The sequence below is a fragment of the Balearica regulorum genome, chromosome 5 (genome assembly GCF_011004875.1).
Source record: "Balearica regulorum gibbericeps isolate bBalReg1 chromosome 5, bBalReg1.pri, whole genome shotgun sequence".
In the NCBI taxonomy this organism is placed as follows: Eukaryota; Metazoa; Chordata; class Aves; order Gruiformes; family Gruidae; genus Balearica; species Balearica regulorum.
This window is the reverse complement of record NC_046188.1, coordinates 70,275,092-70,295,301: the sequence shown is the minus strand read 5'-3', so window position 1 is coordinate 70,295,301 and position 20,210 is coordinate 70,275,092. Positions and strand designations below refer to the sequence as shown.

Genomic DNA, 20,210 nt, shown 5'->3' with positions numbered 1-20,210 from the left:
AGCTGTCAGCAGCAGCTTGCATCCACTGAGGCACCAGGGCCAAAGAAGCTCCCCAAGAAACATGTCCTAGCAAGATCATTTTCACAGCCAGCTTTCCTGGGTACGGCCGATACGGATGTTTCCCCATGATAATCATCAGGTTTACAAGTGTTTGCCAGCATGCTCACCCTGTGGAAGTTTTTCAGTTTGGGAGGAGGACTGTCACGGAGTCTCTTCATTGCCTGGACTGGAGAATCACTAAAATAGGGAGGTTCTCCATCCACCATCTCTATCACCATGATCCCCAGAGACCAGATATCCACCTGCAGGAGCCAACATCACATCAATACACACAGTTCAGAGCCAGAGGTCCTTCCTTTGTTGCTTTCATGAAGACTACAACACCCCGCCCATGACAAATGTTCCTGAGAACATAAAACATTAACCCACTTGATGCTACGGACTCCTTACTGCAGTTTAACAAAGGCAGCTTTCCACCTAGGACTCAGCCATGCTGGTGTTGCAACATGTAGAGGTCTGCAAGTAACTGCTTGTGCTACACGGGTTGGTTGGTAAACAAAACTCACCAGTCTGCTGCCACCTGCCCGTAATTTCAAAGCTCTCATCTGTGCCTCCCCTCCCTTATGGCATTGATTGATTTACTGATCTGTATCATGTCACGGGCTGCTCCTTGCTAACATCTGTCCACACTGCAGCACATACAAGCCTACGCCAAACTTCAGGTCTAAGAACAGAGTAAGTTTATACCTTGTTCCCAGAAGCCGAACAACCTGTTTTTCTACTGTTTTAGGAAATATTGATATCATCGCAATCAAATCTGAATTCATAGTTGTATTTATATTTTAAATAGACTCTAGAGGTTTTTCCTGGAAAAGCTAATAGTTATTTTCCTGTGACATTTCAGAACATTATTTGCTACCTCTTCTGATATTGGGGATGTGGTCCCTTACCTCGGTGGTGTATGGTATCCTTGCAATAACTTCCGGAGCCATCCAGTAGGGAGTACCTACTAGGGACTTTCTTTTAGGTACATCTTTACTGATCTGAGCACAGAAGCCAAAATCTGAGAGTTTGACCTGTGCAAAGACAAAAGCAAACAACCTTAAAAATAGTTTTTACACAACGTGGAGGGAAACACCAAAGACAAAGAAGACAAAGGGAGTAAGAGAACGAGGTACACACAAGAGATTGTGAACAGAAAAGAAATAAGAGACAGACTAAGGCTACAGCAGCAGAAGACAGGAAACCATTTGCCTGAGGAAACATACCCTTCCATCCAGTGTCAGAAGAATGGAGTCACTCTTAATGTCTCGGTGAATGACCCCCTGAGAGTGAAGATAGGACAGAGCCTGCAGCACCGACTCACACACTGTGGCAATTTGCTCTTCATTTAGCCTGAAATTAAAGACACAGCACTGTACTGGGCAGCGCAGAGTACACGTTCACGGGTCCTCTTTAACGGCACAGTGCAGTTTTGAAGGTGAGTTGCAGATACATATTTTGATTCCCCATGACCGTTATCATCTCACTCGTACCATTCTTCTATGACTACCTTTTACTGTTGAAAACATTTTAAGTTTTCATCAGTCTGATACAGAGAAATTGCATTTTAACTCTTGTCTCTACAGTCATTCTGCAAGATGCTGTTTCAAGCCATTCTGATTGGCATGAAGAAGCAGTCTTGTCTAAGTGCCACAGTAGCTGTTGAGACAGCATTTTTTTAAGCAAATATAGTAAAGCTTTGTTCACAAGGCACACTGTGCAACTCTATCCAGAAAGCATCTTAACACATAAATCCATAGAGAATAAAGGGATCCTTTACAGCTTTCATGCAGCTAGATGCTTTGGATACTCTTACACCTATATAAAGGTAGCACAGGTTACAAGCAGGGAAGACGCTCCTGAATTTTACCACTCTCTCTGGTAGCACACTGAGTATGAGCACCAAGAACCTTCTCTTTAGAAGCTCTCGCTGTTTGGAATACCAACACAAGAACCTTCATGATCAAGTATAAGTGAAAATGGTGGAAATGAAAATTACCTCCTCTAACTGGGGACAGTGCGAGCAGAGCACTGCATGTTGTGGCTGCGCTGTGCCATGCTGATGGCAGAAATGTATCTGAAAGATAGCAGAGGAGCTACTTTTGCCATTGTGATTTAACCTCGAATGGGAGAGGGACTTCTCCAAAACAGGACCTAACCTGTTTAGAAACAGTGCTTTTCATTTCCTAGTGCATGAGCTGTAAGAAAAGCCGACACATTTCTGAGCTCTGTGGTTCTAGAAGATAACACGAGGCGTACTTTCAGCTTGTCACGTATGGAATTTGGTTTCAGTCAAGTGACTGCATAGTGTAAAACAGATTACTAGAGGATTAGCTCTCTCCTGGAGATGCAAATCAGTTATCACCTTCAGCAAATGTTTAATGAGTGGAATGAGGGTATTTTCCTCCCTGTGAAAAACTGATAAAGGCTTGCAGCTTACTTTTGATAAATGTTATGGTTATAACAGATCCTGTTTCCACAATGTGGCAAAACAAGCATTCATTAAAAGGTTCAAAGGAAGGCTTTATAAAATAACTTAAAATCTAGGCTGAGGTCCCATAATGGGATTCAGTCTCACTGGTGGATATAAACTGCACAGACCCTTATTAAATCTGTTCAGATTTTTTTTTTTCATCTGTAGTTGATTGGTTCTAACACCAGCTAAGAGCTACAAGAGTTTCACTGGCTCTGCAATGCCATAAGTCAGCACTCTTCAGGACTAAATGTTCCTTTTCCTGTCCAGGAGCAGGTACGTGACTGACAGCGAAACCTTGGTTCCCAGACCCTGAGACGTGCCGCTGAACTCAACGCCAGAGGGCCTGGCCATCTAAGTGTCTCCACGACACTCCTTACAGGTGGGGCTGTATTGCTACAAAGGACAATGTGGGGTTTTTATGCTTCCCAAACACATCACAGATGCACTTCCAAAACAGAGAACCCAACAGAGCAATATATATGCCTTAAATCCACCACAGGATCAGTAAAGGCTAGTCAAAGCACATAAGTGAATTAAAGGCATACTATGATTAAAAAAAAGTAAATATAATTAGTGTTAGCAATGCTATCTAATTGTAATCCAATTAAGATTCTGAATCTTCAAAAAAGGAAAGCTCAGGCTTTCTTGGTCAGTCTTTTCATTGGTGTTCCCTGTGCCAGCTTACAGCCTCACAGGACTGCTCGGAGGCAGGAGGAGGGTGCTCCAGGGTCATGGGCAACACACGATCATCATGACTGCGCCACCAGAAACCTCGTGAGTGCGACTCTAGAACCTGTTTGAGAACAACTTCTTTGCCCTACATGAATGCTTTGGGCATTAATGAATATTAAGTGGTGTGGATAAGAAAACAAATTTAGCAGAGTGTCCAGTAGTTGCTATCTTTAGGCAATAAAATTTGGGAAGGAGTCCAGATCTCAAAGCTCTGCTGCACTTCTCCAGAGGAGTTAGCCACAAATTCAACCTCACTAAGGTTGCACCACTGAAAACTATTTCTGCATGCTCTTTAATACTTATTCAATGAGCTTCATGGCCAGAAAACAACAGATATAGTAAACAATACTTTTTATGAGTACTGCATTTTACAGGGAAGGTCATCAAGGAGATGAAGAGTGAGTATCTAAAGGGAATCAGTACTGTAAATGAGGTCCCTTCTACATCAGAAGTATTATTGCATACTTCGAATGGATGACAAAGTGTAGTAGTTTCAGGGCACTGAAAACACAAGATCTCTGAGGGAAACTGTTCTTCCCAGAAATCTTCACCCTACTGCTCTCGCCTGTCAGGTGGGAACCCAAGAGTCAATGTTTTGGATTTTGCTTCGTACCTGATCTGAGACACGATGTCTGTGAGGGCTCCTCCCTGCAGGAACTCCATCAGCACCCAGAGCTCCTCTCCCACTAGATAGCTCTTGTACATCTCCACTACGTTGACATGTTGATAGTCCCTCATTATCACCACCTGTAAAACCACACAGCGGACAATTCACCACCACAAAACTTAATCTTATCCAACAGAGCAAGCAGGCACAACCCTACAAGTACAATGCATCTCTACACTCACCTCATTAAAAAGAAGTTCCCGGCGCTGCTGCTTTCTCAGATCCATCATTTTCACTGCCACCTGCCGCCCCGAGTGCTTCTCTCGAGCAATGCAGACGATACCTGTGGACCCTTCACCGATCTTTACATAATTCTCTAGCAATGTCCGGGGATCCCCCTGATCCACAACCATCCTAAGGGCGGCTTTGAACTGCTCATGGGTCACAACCACCGGGTCCTCACTGGCCAGCTGCCCTTTCACAGAAGAGTCCTGGGGAAGGTGAAGGTTGCTAGAACTAGTCTGAGTCTGCCGGTTCCTGGGAGACCCTGCCGGTGACGGCCTGCCTTGTGGCACTGCAACTGCCTTCTCCACTGCTGGTGATTTCTGGGGGGTCCCAGCTTCTGAGATGATCCTGGGGAAATCGGATGCAGGCTGATCTGATGGAAGAGACTGGGCTTTGGCTGCAGGGCTGCGTGGTGAACCCCACTGCTGGGGCCTGAAGAAAGCATTAGGCTTTGAGAAGAACAAATACAAAAGTAGAAGAAAGAAAAAGCCATGGTTAGATTAACAAGAAGAAAGAAGTGGCAGGAATCAGTTGTGCCACTCTGGCCTTGGAGCTGACTGGAGTTAAGAGCTCTAGGTTCTTGTCTCCAGGTCCATCCAACATATGCTGCATCACTAGGGGAAGCCCCATGGATGCAGATTTTCAAGAATCAGTTACAGGATGGGTGCTACGCTTTAACGACCTCCAAATTAAGGCAGTTTAAAAGGTACATTTTAAAGCACATGCTTTAAAAAAACACCAAAACCCACAGAAAAAAACCCCAACAAAACCAAACACCAAACAACAGCAGCTGCTAAAAAGCATTCCAACCTTGCCACCAAAACTCATGGGCAACCTGTGTTGCAGAGAATTTTAAAGTCCTTTATCCCTCTGTGCCTCTGATCTTCATATATATAAAAGGAAAGAGGATTCATGCCAAAGTTGTAAATCACTTTGATGTCTTGGCCTAATTCCCCTTGGGTAATTATGCTCTGCCTACTGAAAACGCTCTCTGCTCTTTCCACTGGTACCTGAGGAGCATTCCTGTCCATCAGACACAGAATTAGCACTCTGTTTTGGTAAAAGCACCATGAACCAGCAGAGCTGCAGGTGGCCAGCGTGACACTTAAGCTACGCAGAACCACCAGCCACCGTGCCACCTTACCGCCTCAGAACTGACCTACGATGAGTTTGGATTAGTGGTGCTCCTTCCCAAAGCACTCGAGGCTTTTGGAGACCTCCCACTCAAGCACCAAGCAGGCCCAACCCCGTTTAGTTTATGAGATCTAGTAAGATGACAGCCTGCGGTAACATGGCTTCGGGATACGCATTCCCACGCTAGCACCATGCGTAGGTCTCCCAAAAAGGATAAATCTTGAAGTGCTAATACTCACCCTGGAAATGCAGACTAATTAAAATTCAACAATATCTAGCAGGTTAGGTATGAAATAAATGATCTACTTATTTATATGTAAAATAATAGTAGATCTGACAAAGTAGCAACTTCAGAAGGAGCAAGCCAATCATTTATATTATAGGGCAAAATAAAAGCTTCAAAGCAACAAGCTTTTTCTCTCTCACAATTCAGACAGATATTTAATAAAGTTAATAATATGGGTATGAGAACTGAAAACTGCCAATAGAAAAGTTTTTTAAAAAGCCCTCATTTTCTCTGTCTCAGACAGAAAATAATTGTATAGAATTTAATTCTATGCACTTTCTTTTTTAACCAAGGATTTTTGTCAACAGTAAAATCTGCAGAAGGCTAACACAGACACTGCTCGTTTACACACACGTAGAGGCCCTGAAAGTATGATTTAGTAGCTCCTGGCATTGGGGTGCAGGAGTGTGCAAAGTCACTTCCTCCTCATTTACCAGCTCCACCCCTGCAGTCCTGTAGAGACACGCTCACGGCAGCCAAGTATTTATTTCCCAACTCTTGTTTTGTCTCAAGAGAGAGGAAAAAAAAAAGGGTTTATATAACCTAGAGCATGAAAAGGGCACACAACATGCATACAAGCTCACACATGTTTGTCTAACCACACAGAAGTATTATTTCCTGCTCTTGTAATTTGACAGCCCCTATATACACATTCTCAGTCTCTGGACATTTTGAGGTTCTCCCACTCCTTCCCCAAATTAGGTCAGAAGGAGAGCATGCTCGACCTTCCCATGGTGACTACAGGCAGCCTGTCAAGGCACCCACCTCCCCATTTTCAGCCAATTCTGTCCACTTTCCGTTTCATCTGCAGTTATGCATTTCTCACATGTCACAATTACACATCATCATCTCCATTTGCAACGGAGACTACGGTTTTCATCGTTGGAGGCTGTTAAGAACAGCTTAGATAAACAATTGCCAGCGATGGCGCAGAGCCTTCACTGGAGCAGGGAGATGGAATGGATAACCTCAAGGTCTTTCCTGCTCCTCTCACGAGCAGCCCGAGTTCAAACACACCCAAGCACATCCACATGCACGCGCCACTGACTGCTCCTCCCTGTTCAAGTGCTGAGGCACGGCAAGGACAGTCCTGCTTGAGGAGAAAGAAGTGGTCAGATCTCCTAAGTACTCGGGGACGGGCCTCCAGCCAGGACAGATCAGCCCAGAGTCAGAGGCAGCAATAAGTGTAATTTTTGCTACACGAGAACTGTATTCCTTTAAAATCCCACTCCCTGGCAGAGGGAGTCTGGAGGGAGGAGGCTGTGTCTAAAAGCCTTGAGCCCGAGCCTTAGGCAAACTGCAAGAAGCCAGGTCGGAGGGAGTCCCACCCTGCGGTACACTTTAGAACAGTTTTGTTGGGCCAGTGGTTCCTGTCATCTTCCTCCGAGTTCAGGGACTCCATGCCTGCTAGAAATTAGCCTGGCCTAGCACCAGCGCAGCCTCTGCAACCACGGACAGCTGAGCGAGGACAATGAGTGCTGGGTTAGCCTGGGATGAATTAGGAGCAGTGGCCTCAAGGGCTACATTTCCTAGCCAGTAACAGGAACCAGAGTTTTCCTCCTAGTTTAATAAGAAGTGAGTCATTCATTCAGGATAGTTTTCCTGGGGGAGATGTAGCTATGAGCTGTCCCATCCTTAGCAAAAACCAACAGCCAGATTTCCTGTTTGACAGTACCGTGGGTGCTGATTGAAACGTTCCTGTTGTAGGCAGGCTGGCAGATACAGCTATAACCAACAAGCTCTCTTGAGGTAGTTCTATTTTGTACAGGCAAAAGAATACATTACTAATGTAAATTACGGCAATTTCCCAAATGGCAAAAGCACATTTATGCTAGTATAACGGCATTTAAGTTCTGCCTCAACTACTACAGAAGGGCAGAAATGAGTAAGTCCCCTACCCCTTCCCCGACCTACACTCCTGCAAGCACAGCTCCACTGACAAGCCTCTCTCATGTAGATCTGGCTGCCATTTTGAGCTATGCCTAATGGTATATTCTGTGAAGCTTAGGCGGACTACACGTTTCCCCTTGTCCAGAACTATTTTGATTCCAGCATTAATCATAACAATAACAGATGGTTGCATGATGTTTGCAGTTAGATTTGTTCAGCTGTGTAACCAACCTCTGGAACTGTAAAGTCAAAATTGCGCTCACTCAAAAATACTGAATAACTATACCTTTATCTGCAGGGAAGGGCCTGACTTGTTTGAGCCGCTGGATGAGGAGAACACACTGCGTAACAGCCTCCTCTTCAAGCTGTTCTCCCTTGATTTGGAGCTAGGGCTGCCCTCCCCTGAGGGCCGGGAGTTTGCTTGTCGTAGGAGGCAAGGCTGAGGCCAGCACTCTTCTGAGCTCTTTTTTCCTGTCTTCTCACTCTCCCCCAGCAGAGTTGGCATGTGCTGCAAACCAGAGGCACGCTGGAGGCAGCTGCCGTCAGCACCCTGGAACTCCGAAGGCCCAAGGGACTGTGCTTTTGTTACCATACCGTTGGGATGAGACTGTCCTTCCAAGCGGGGTTTATAATCTGGCCACATAGTCTGCCTCCGGGTCACCTTGGTCCCACCGTTGCAATTGAGGTAGTTTCCGTATTTGTCTGCCCAGTCTGCTTCAGGACTCTGAAGATACATGTCTGGGGGTCTGTCTTCCCCCAGGAGCCCCAAGGACTGAGCTCTCCTCCTGCTCGTGGGGCTCCTTCCCCTCAGAGTGTTCGAACTGATGGCAGAAAGCTTCTGGATATCGTTGAGTATCCCGGAGATATAGCCTTCCACTTCCACGGTGCTGCCCCTCACCACAGTCTGCAAAACGTAGAGAAACAGGGAGAAAAATGTTAGAGTTGTAAAAATCAAGGCTCAGTTCATCTTTAAAAAGGTTAGGTTTTGTTTGTCTAGCCAAAGAGGATGCACGGAATTTAGGAAAAAAAGAGAATTTTTTCTTTCTGTCTTTTTTTCATTGTCCTTTACTGGGGGGACGGGGGTGGGGGAGGAGGCATCGCTGGGTTCCATCCTTCTGTCAGAGGCAGCAGTGCTTTCAGCCAGAACAGTGAATGCTGCTGCTGCGCTCGCATTCTAAAGGACAACGTTAGAGCAAAACCGGGGTGTTTTTCGCACTCCTGACTCTCTTGTGCTGAAGTTGTGCTACGCTACATCAGACTTAGGCTCAATGAGCTCCTGAGAGTATTAGTTCACAGAAGAAGTTACAGCATGCTGTAAGCTCTATCTGCAAAAAACACCTTGCTATTCCAATACAAGGTTCATCTCTCCCCTCAAGCACTCTCAACAGCGTTGTAATCAGCCTCTCTTATTCTGGTTCTCTACAATTTTTGCTAATGCATCTTAATCCTGACCAGTGAAGACCACACTGTTCCAACACTGCATCCCTCCTCTGTTCTGCCAAGCTATTAGAATTAAAAATGATGAACAAAGGGTCACAACAGCTTACAACTGCCTTGTAAGCAATTGATGAAGAACAAGGCTTCCATCCAAACAAGCAACAGCACTATACAAGTAGGACACTTGAAGCTGCCAGTATATTATGTGGTGCTCTACCTTGTTTATTCTGGAACTGAAATGCTTCATGGAGCTTTTTTAGTGCTGGGAACCAAAATGTTTCATTTCTTCACAGAAATTCACAGCATAGGATGATTCCTACACTTTCATGAATCTCTGCCTGAGGAAAGCCCTTCCCTGGAGTGATGGCAATCTCCTGTTTGCTAACTGAACTCCAGGGATCTTCTAAAGATGCTGAATTAATTACACCGAGCCTAATATTTAGCTGGTGCAAAACAGCAGCTCCAGTAATTTCAACAAAATGCCACCACAGAGCACAAAATGAGCACCTGGTTTGCTCAGCATCTGAGAATGGAAGGCAGAATAGAAGATTTTGTCAAACAAGGTGAAGAAAGGACAATCCGACCCGTACCATTGCATACACAACACCACCTGCAGCAGGAAATTCTGCTCTTCAGTCCTATTGTGGCAATATACCTCCCTCACAACATACAAGCACCTTCCTCCACACCCCAGATGCTGCCAAGTAAACGACATGCTGAGGACATTAACTCCTCAAACTGCTTCCACCACTTTTGCACCAAACTTGGTAAGGGGGAAAAAAAAAATACCAAATGGTCAGAAAACCAGTCTCTGAAATGTGTCAGTGGGGTGGAAAGAGTCTTCTGTCCATTCTAACTCATACATTAGAAAACCAGACATCCCAGTTTACCTCAGTAATGCACTCAATTAAAAGCACTAGTACGTAAATGAGCCTGAGAGGGACAGACGTAATACGCACACCCCGAGTCACAGAGCACTCAGCAGGATGCCCCCGCACCCTTGCTCATGCTCGCAGAGGCAGATGGGAGAGGAAGAAGCCCTCCTCCAATGCTTGCTGGTGGTTCCGTGTTTCTACAAATTGGGAAAAAATATAAGTCAAAATGAAGTTGGAACAAATCTCAAGAGGCCAGCTAGTCCAAAAGTCATTCCAGAAAGACTTGTATCTAACATGTTCTCAAAACAAGATGTCTCCAAGAACAGATGCTGTGGCCTCTCTATAAAATCCGTTCCAGTGCTCACCTCACCTTGCACTCAGACTTAATGGGGCAAAAAACCCCAGGCTTAAGATTCTTCTCTAGGTTTTAAAAGATTGCTGGGTATTTTATCCTTGTTCTCTTAACGGCTTGCACTTCCTTTCAGCTTTTACTATCTACAGGCTTAATAAGTCATAGATGAAAGTACTGACCAGTATTAGACTTGGGACAAACTCCAGGAAATCTCTTCATGCACATTTCTATTTTGACAGTGCTGGCTCACACTATTCTTTTGAGTATGCTTTTCCTAATACTTGAGAAAACTTACTCAGTTTGCTCTGGGAATGCCATAGGTACAGTGTCAAGAGCCTAACTGAAGTCAAGATATAGGAGAGCGCTATCATTTCTCTCTGACCCAAAGCCTGATACCCTGTGATTGATGGAAATTGGGTTGCTTGACATGATTTGTTCTTGATAAATCCATGCTGGCTGCCAGCTATTACCGTGCTATCTCCAAGGAAGTGGTTGCAAATAGATTACTTGCTTATTTGTTCCAGTCTCTTTCTGGGAATTGAAATTATTCTGACTGATCTGCAATTCCTTGAATTTCATTAGGCCCAGCTGACTTGAAAATATGTAACTTATCTAAGAGGTCTCATTGCTGTCATGTTCTTTTCTTATTCTAGCCTGCCTTCTTATCCCTTCATGCTCGTGTTAATTGTGTTAGCCCACGGATCACAGTTAACCTTTTCAATAAAGACTGAAGAAAAATCATTAAACATTTAAGAATTCTCAGTGTCATCTGTTATTAACTTTCTTCCAAAATGAGCAGTGAACAAATTCTTTCCTTCATCCTCCTTCTCCTCCTCAGTGTACGTATGATGTCTCCTTAGTGCCCTTTATGTTCTTTAAGAATAACATCTCTTTTTGTGCCTTGGCCTTCCAGTTTTGTTCCTACATAAATTTCTTTTCTGTTTGCCCTTTATAACTTGACCTAGTTTCCACCCTTCTGAGCAATCCTCCTGCAGTTTAAGCTCATTAGAGAGCTCCTGATCTAACCAAGTTGGTCTCTTATTACACATTTTATCTCTTCTCTGGATTGTGGTCCTATCTCCTACTACAGTTTGAACCTCAAAGCACATTCAGGACATCATAAAACAGAAGGCAACACCTCCTCCCTTTTTCTTTTACCTGTTCTTCCTGAGCGAGTTTTTCCTTTCTAAATCAGCTTTCTGCTCAAAGATCCTGATGTGCCATTTAAACTCCAGGTTTGATTTTGCATTACTACTTGCATTATACTAAAATGTAGTCTCATTTAGTCCCTGTGTTTTAAGCATCTGTACACAAAAAGCTAAATATATTCATCATAGACAACTATTTTCTTTTATGTGCCTCTTAAAATCCAAGTAGTAACATCTCTGTTTTACAACTTACCTTTCAGTTTGTAGGTCCCTGTCGGGTTTTTTTTTAACTGGGAACAAAAACTTCCCACAAGCTAGCAAGACTTTAAACACAATAATTCTGTCACCATCTTTCATGTCCTTTTCCAAGAGGTCAGCATGAATCTGCCTCCCCTCACACAGCAGGTCCCTGCAGTCACTTAGGGCGTTATCAACAACCATCCGAGCAAGACAGCCATCTAAATGCACCCATCTACAAGGGGCAGTAACTTGTTTCTCTTTACTGAAGGCCTTGCTTTAAGGAAATTCTCCTGTTTACTATGTCCTGCTTTCTGTTAAACTGCTGCTTTATCAGCCCTTTTAGCCTAAACCCTAGTTTAGCCCTGCTCCCTGTTGTCTCTCATTCACTTAGCCATCCATGAATGGCAAGCTAGTGCTACCCCGCTCTCTCCCACTCAGGCTTCCCTGTCAACTTAATTACCAGCCAAATTTGCTCACCCACGAGAATGACAAACTTGCTAAAACAGGTCTGTCCACGAATTCTCCTCTTCACTTCCCTGTACAACAGCTGAACACATCCTAGGCCCTGTCAGCTACTGTGGGAGCTTTCGCAGGTCCGTGTGACAGTGACAGGCAGCCAGCTGGTTATTTGAACAGTGACACTACTGCAGCTAAGGATACTACTGTCCTTTTTTCTGATGAGGTCACTATCACCTCAAAAAAAAGACAGTGTTATCGAAGCCCAGACCAGGCTATCCACCAAATTCCTTACAGATCCCACCCTTAGCCCATTTAAATATATATGGGGCAATGCAAAATTGTCTCAACTTGGGTCTCCCCAAGGAACAGGAAAGCCCAGGGGTCTTCATCTCTTACCTTCATAGGCTGGAGCTGCATCCTTGTGATCCTTGAAGGGTCTACCACTGGCTTGGGGCGCCTCAGTGTGTCTAGAATATTCTGCCATTGAGGTGGCAGACCCACAAATTTTCCCTCCTTTGGGTCAAATGAAGTGTGGACGCGATGCTCAAAGTTCTGCGGAGCTGAGATCTCTGGGCGTTTCTTCTTCTTCTTGCGGAACATGATGCCTGAATCAGAGAAGGCAATGCCGTCAGTGCTCTTGCATGTCTACATCAGATATGCCCCATCAGTAATATCACATATCAATTATATTAATACTTAAATATTAAATATTAAGAACACTCTCTGCAGTGACAAGCACTTTAACAACAGACATGATCATCTGCTTTTACAGATGAGGAAATAGAGGCAACAAGAGAGCAATGACTTGCTCAAGACCACCTAGCAGGTCGGTGGCTGAGCTAGGATTTCTAACGACCCTTTTGGTGCTCTGCCCACCATGAAACAGTGCTCCTGGTTCAGAAAAGAAACAGATGTCTGTTACGTCTGTAGCTGAACTCCTACCACTTGGCTTTCCTTTATCTCTACAAATTCACACTGCCTGATATGAATATTTTAAATACGTGTGAGAGATGCGTATTTCTATTTTACCGGCTTGTACCTAGGTTAAATGGCTTTGGAGTCCAGCCAGTTAGACAGTGTTGATTCCACTACAAGCCTGGAATGAAGGGCGGTTATGACCAGGGCTTAGGCTGTCTTCTCACTGGTTACTCCAAGTAATACACATTTGATTCCTATTTAAAGACAACAGAGCTGTTGCCAAAGGAAGAGCTGCCCAAGACTGATTTTGGATCACATTTTTTCTAGCTTAGAGGGCTTGGGAGAGAGAGAGGAGGTGGTAGGTGGAAATCAAACTGTCAGCAGGTAGCTGAAGAAGCTAAAATTAAAAACTAAGATTCCTTTCCCTTGGGGGCTGAGACAGACAGTTTGTGTGAACAGCCATTACAACTGCAACAAGCCAAAACCAGCTAACACTTAAATATATCCAAACACAAGAGATGCACAAAAATCTTAATTTTTACATTATAGCCCCCCCCCCCCAAAAAAAAAAAGAGATGTACATAGATAGAAAGCCAAAACATTTAGACCTTTTTGAAATTGGGAAGACATAAAGAAAAAGGAAGAACCAGAGCTCCACATGTGGTCACAGAGGTAGGAAAGTTTGAATAACTGGGGGACTGCGATGGATGGACACAGCCTCTTCACAAAAGACAGACAGGGAAGATGGGGTGAGTTACCCTTTCCATGAAGAAACAGCTCAGAGGTAGGGAGATTTTCTACGGAGAGCAAGGCTTTTCACAGTGGAGAGCGGTGAGAGTCTGACAGACGATAGGCATAAATCAAAACAAGAGAGGTCCCAACTGGATAGAAAAAAACTTTTTCGTGACCAGGAGAGTCCAGCATTGGGGTAGGCTGCCCAGGCAGGCTGTGCAGTCTCCATCCTCAGAGGTTTTCAAGGGCAAGTTTGCTCTTGAAGACAATGCCCTGTGCAACCTGCTCCAACCCTCAGAGCAGACCCTGTTTTGAGCAGAGGCTTGGACTACAGATCTCTTGAGGTCCCTTCTCCGCTGCATTGTTCTATGATTCTATTGACTGGTTTGATGGCTTTAAAGTTAAGAGTAGTCCAAGTTAACATTTTCCTACTTGCTGTTAGAGAAGCATGTTTCATGAGCAGATTACTGTTGTGTGGATGCAATGGAACTGGTGTGCTCCAGAGCTCATCATCATCTTTCCACGTTGCTTTCTGTCAGCGCACAGGATGAACTGTGCAACAAGAGCCATAGGAGAGATGAGACAAAGCTGAGATCCAGTGCCAAAACCGTTTTGGTAAAGCTCTAGTGCTAAAGCTCTCTAGCTTGGGAAAAAGCTGTACAGGTTTCCTTTAGGTAATTTATATCCACCAGTATTTAAAAAAAAAAAAAAAGTTTCTATGCTCTTCCCTTTCCACTGACAACTTTAATACTAGCATTTGTCTTTCACTAATATTGCTTAAAGCGATGAAGACTACCTCTTCCTTGACATCAGGTAAAGGATTTTTGCCATTTGATCTTACACTTTGTAGTGATTGCTCTTCCCTTGTACAGGACCTCAGCTTCCAACTATTTGTGCTGAATAAATATTTGCAAGGGTCAGAGGCACAGAACACATACAGAGATAACATGTTGTGATGTAGACACGAACATACTTCTAGAGGACACTGGTCTTGAAAATCAGCACCCCTTGTGCTTTTTCCCTCCCACAGTGAAACATCAAACATTTTCCAGGTTGTTCCACTTAAAACTTGCTTAGGGAGCAAAGTGCAGCCACCAGTTGAGCAACGACTTTGCTTCCTAGTGCTAGACTGAGATCCTGAAAACACACACACACTTGCTTAAAATTTGGTTACCATGACCCTGTAGCTGCTGTGATGGGAAGTGCGTGTTTGTCGCAGAAGGACCTTTACACCACCTAAACCCCCAGTCATGTAATCCGTCCTTGATGAAACACAGACTTCACGCACTGACAATGCCCATTGCAATACTGTGTCCAGAAGCCTGATAACAATACCTAACAGTTGAAAAAGAAAGCAAAAGGCTAGGCAACTACAAAAACACTTACAAAAGAGGCTGGAAGCAACTGCTCTGCCTAGGAGAGGTTTCACAGCCAGAATAATCTTTGGTTAGAATAAGTTCCAATGAAAACCCAAATACATCTTAATGGAGAGTTTATGGGAAGAGTGTCTGTGCTCCAGGTCTGTACTGCAACTACTCACAGTGATTCATCTGTAAGGCCCCTTAGGGGCTGCATATTAACTAATAATCAAGACTAAAGTAGTAATGCAATTCTTTAAGGAAAAAAAAAGTGCAGACAGCCCTGGAAAGGAAAGCTATTCTAATAGCTCATGGTGTTAGTACTATTCAAACCAACAGCTGGTGCTACTGAGGAGTTTTCACAGCCTCCAAGGAAAGCAGGAAGTATAGCTGTAGCATTACATCAAGTGCTTCAGTTCTGAACCGGTGACTGCACGTCAGTTATGATAGCTACTTGGTCCGCCAGAACAGGGGCATTTCCAGGCAGAGTGATGTTACTATTTTAACCAATATCTTTTCCTTCTCCTGCTCCTACTCTCACAGCTTCATTCCTCATCTCATCTTCATAATGAGAAGATATTCAGGGCGTAGCACATGGTGTCTTTCAAGTTTGCTCTTTAACTGCTTTAGGTGGCAAGGGGTCCTGTAAAATGTGGTGTTACAAATGCCACAACCATTAGCACCTGCAGTAGCAATTGTTTTCTGAAGATTTCAGTCATTTCCCCAGAAGGAGAATGATTCTAACTGAAGTACTTCAAAATACAAATTGTTAAAGCCGGGTGATATTCTGGCCCCAAATAGAACAGTGGCTCTATGCCAGCATATCAGTTTGCATAAACACCACATTTGTATATTTGGATTAAATCACAATACCTGTCAATCAACACCTGGACTACACTTAGATCCTATATACAAAAGCATGCTTCCTAAACCCAGAAAGAAGCATCTACTAAGTTCATGGTCAATGTTAGGGTGACTACCTGACATGGCCTGCATCTACCTTATCGGTTTACAAGAGACATCTTAAAACCAAACTGTAACCGACTCCAAATACAGTACAACCCTGGCTATCCAATGACATTTGCTTTATATGGTCAGCATCAATCTTTGATTATAAAGACATTGCCGTATCAGACAGGTGGTTTAAAGGTACACTGCATTAAGATCAAATTAAATTCATACACTAAAAATAGTTATTTGAAATCCAATAGATTGTAATAAACTGTGTAGGTTTTGCATTTCATTGAGAAGGTCTGTATTTAACCAGTCTCCTTTCACTTTGTGGTTTTCATGCAAGAGCTATTTATTTGTATTTCCAATACCCAGCTAAAGAATGTTTAAATAAAAAACATAAAACAGGTCTTTTCTAATTCAATAAGAAATTCATAAGAATATTTTATGCATATAAGATTTTGTAAATCAAGCCAAACCTGTATTTAAACGTAGACAGCATTCCTTTAATATAATAATACAAATACTGTGACACTGATTTTATAATAATCTGCTAGACTTTAGTCTTTCATTCACTGCTGACAACTGTACTGTAAGAAATGTCACAAACATAAATAATAAAAGTCACTACCACAAGACAAAAGCAGTCGGAGATTGAAATTCTCTCAGCGATCCATTCCTGCTGCCTGGGAAACCACGTTAGATTTTTCAACTCCAGATATAGCTGTTCCTAGATGATACAGTTCCAAAAGCTGTCACATCTGCCAGTGAGCATGAGAAAAAAATCCCACAGCCAGCAGATCCAGAGCAGGGGGAGGGATCGGCTGGGAAGGAGGGGCGAGAAGAGAGAAGGGTCAGGCTCAGATGGGAGGAAGGGGTGGGAAGATTAAGGATGGAAGAGAGACAGGGGATGAGAGTTAGGAAGCGAAAGAGGAATGGCTGGGAGACGGGCAGCCCGAGGAGCAGGGCGCAGAAAAGAATCAACCCCACTGAAGAAAAGTAGTAGATAAATGTTATCGGGAATTGCTGGTTACAGCACACGAGTCCTAACACTCAGACAAAGCAGCTAGCGTGCACTGTCGTCTAATCGGACTTGCCTCCACCCTATACACATGCAGTCACACACTCCATTAGTACATATGCGCTGTACTTAGCTATGTTCATATGCTCACTCACACATACGCTTGATGATAGCAAGACAGCAGAGAGCTACTTCCGTCTGACTTGTATAGTTTCCAGTTAAAAATAAGCTTTCCCTCCCCCTCCTCACTGCAGCAACCAAACTCCCTCATCAGCGCTTATTGCACCGCTATCGCAGACCTGGACACGGCTTGCTACATTCCTCCCGCCCGGACAAGAGATAACGCTTGGTCCCTGGGCTGAAGAAAGCAATTCCCATGATTTTTAAGTGCTCCCTCGGCTGATACGCCAACTACTCCGGCCAGCTACAAGAGCAGAGGAGGAGGAAGAGGAGAACTCTTCCTACAGGACCTGAGCAACTGCAGTATGCAGATTGAGTTTGGAGTAGGAAGATTAAGAAGATCTCAGAGAGCCCACCCATTAAAAGGAAAAACACATTTCCATACTCTGCTATACAGGTCACTGTCATGTAATACATTGCAAATGCACTGCAAGTTAAACAGGCCATTATCAATGCACATTGTACGCATATATGCATCTGTTCATATGTGAATACGCACGCATGGCATTTCACTGTATTCCATACCTTCTAAAATCCTCATGTTTGCCCTCCTGAGGTTTCTGACATGATTGTTATTTATAACAAGCCACAAATGTTCATAACATTTTGCAGACAAAGAAAAATGACGGGTTACTTCCCTGAGGAGCTTACAAATTTAAATGTAACTTCACACAGCAAGAAATGACAACAAAGGGTGAGTGAAAGGGGGAAAGAAAAGCAAAATGGTCTGAAATCTGAAATGGGATCCAAGAGCACAAAGCCTTGTCGTGATGACACCTTCCACATTAGTCTGCAATTCTAGTTTTAGAAATAGTTTTAGGTACTTTTTTTCCTCTGAAGGAAGAGTGCATGTTTGCCTGCTGCACTATCACTTTCCCTATTTCAAGTCCTTTCCTTCCACTCCGCTGTCTCCCCCACCCGCCCCCAATAGCAAAGCTATGTGTTGGAGCGAACTAGCAGCACAGCAAACCAATGTAATGCTCTAAATCCTGCCCAAACATACACATGAGCGCACAGATTAATATTACATTAGAAATAAGCTTAGGGAGAGACATATTTATTATATTGGTGGGTTTATTTTTGACAAATTAGAAAAAGAACACAACTGCTTGACGTGGTTTTGCCCTGGTGTCTAAAGGCAGTGGTGCTACCTTTTTCTCCCCTGCTCCATTTCCTTGCCCATAAATTAGGACTAAAACCTGAAACACAGTGAACGCCTATTTGCCAAGCTTGTTTTGGACGCCGCTCAGTGACATACTTTTAGGTGTGTTTTAGCTATACTAGACCAAATTCATTCTGAGGCATATAAAAGCACTTGCAAAGACAAGACCTCTTGAACTTTCTGAAACCAGTACAGGCATGTCCCAAATGCTAATGAGCTTTTTCCCTTGACAAATAATAAAATTTTCCCTGATTTACAGTCCCCTAGAAATCCCAGCTAAAGTCACTGTGCCATCGTGCCAGTCTCTGAAGTCAGGCCGCACCCTCCAGAGGTTTCATCTAAACAGACGAAAGGTAAGGAAAAGGAATTATTATCCTCATTTGCAGACCAGACAAAAAAAAAAAAAAAAAAAAATTACTAGCTCAGTTTCTTCACAGCTATGTCTAGATTAGCAAACCTACAAGAGCTTCAAGGTATGTCTCCTGGCTGCTTTTTAACTTCATATCAAGGCCAGATCCAGGCCCAACACACCCTGGCCTCCATGGAGAAAAAACGTCGGTGCACAGCACCGGTGGGAGCCAAGACATGCTCTGACCACGTCTGATCTTGACACCAGCACATAGGTCTAGACACCATGACAGAAACCAGCTGCACAGACAGAAATCACACCCAAACCTCAACTGCAATCCAATGCCTTCATTATAAGATTAGCCTTTCCCATCTGTATTTGGCTTGTGAGAGGGTTACAGCTAGCAAATACCACTGCAGCACCAAGAGAAGCCTGCAATTCATCGCATCCCCCTCACCCCAAGCCTGTGAGATGCATGCTGCGAGTCGTAAGGCTAAGACATAAGCCACTATAGCAACTGTGACCTTTTTTGCCCACCTTTTAAACACCTGATGGGGCTGTGTCCTGTTCTGGACATACAAAACCATACAGCACTGCATCTCTTTGCCATCTTACACATGCACGCTTCACTGTTCCACATCCAAAGAGTAACTGCATTGTTTCAAATGGGGTTATTGAGATTATTTTGGCCCAAGAGATGCATCAGAGCAAAAACAAGTGGGTGTGTTTTGCTCTTAATCCAGAATACCAAAGAGCTTCAAGATCAGGTGGGATATGGGGTTTCACTCTTCACTGAATTGTGCGACAGATCCGTTCAAAATGAGCATAAAAATACTACTGAGATTAGAATATGAATATTTAAGGTTCTGCCTCCAAAAATTAGCATGAACAGCAACATCTTACATATCAGCTGGGAGGTTACATCGGGACAAGTGCAAGGGGCCACATCTGGCACACCAGGTCACGTGTCCTCCTCGCACGGAGGAGCCACGGCACTCGGCTGCGTCTGGGCAACACGTGGCTTCCAACAGCACTCGCAATGCCAGGTGCCACATCCTGCGGCTGGCTGAGCACTGCAGCCTCACGGTGCTCCTCTCTGCTACATCACCGATCGCAGATCCAGCCGTCTCCGGCACATTGGGTTACGAGAGGGAAGCTGCAGCTCTGCGCCGCAAACACGCACGATACAGACTTTAGTTTGAGAAAGCACAAGGCAGAAGCCAAGCAGGAGTCGCACGCTCGGTAAGCGTGGCGCATTGCTTGCAAGCAGACCTGTCCCAGCAGACGCCCTGGCGATCACACACATCCTGGATCACACTCCTCACTGCAGCAGCACAGCAAAGGGCTGGCAGAGACACTACAGTGATTCCCCAGGCCACTCCCAGTATAAAGATGCAAGAGTTAAACTTCCTTCCAAACAACACTAAATCTCAGTCCCTATTTATGATCATCATGTTCTCCCAAAGTGAGATACACAGATATTTAATTGCTGTCAACTGCCTGCAAGGCAGCTCACTTGTGTTATCCCCACGGGATAACTGATGGGAAAACTGCAGCCTAAGCAGCGTGTCCCAAA

The 20,210-nt window shown here is 44.1% G+C and overlaps 1 protein-coding gene across 10 annotated transcripts in view; it reads right to left on the bottom strand.

The window, feature by feature from the left end:
* The window catches only part of PAK6 (p21 (RAC1) activated kinase 6), a 39,487-nt gene that overhangs the window by 3,947 nt on the left and 15,330 nt on the right, over positions 1-20,210 (bottom strand). For 9 of the 10 annotated variants that reach the window (XR_012835880.1, XM_075755635.1, XM_075755636.1 and 6 more), the window contains 7 exons: positions 12,360-12,568; positions 7,739-8,356; positions 4,100-4,591; positions 3,864-3,997; positions 1,269-1,395; positions 951-1,076; positions 168-302 (listed from right to left, as the gene is read on the bottom strand). Coding sequence is in view for 9 of the 10 variants with exons in the window: in XM_075755635.1 (XP_075611750.1) it covers positions 168-302; positions 951-1,076; positions 1,269-1,395; positions 3,864-3,997; positions 4,100-4,591; positions 7,739-8,356; positions 12,360-12,563 (1,836 nt within the window). In the remaining variant the exon portion in view is untranslated. Of the gene's footprint in view, positions 1-167; positions 303-950; positions 1,077-1,268; positions 1,396-3,863; positions 3,998-4,099; positions 4,592-7,738; positions 8,357-12,359; positions 12,569-16,553; positions 16,712-20,210 lie in introns of those variants that run through there. The other variant, XM_075755632.1, reaches the window with a different exon arrangement.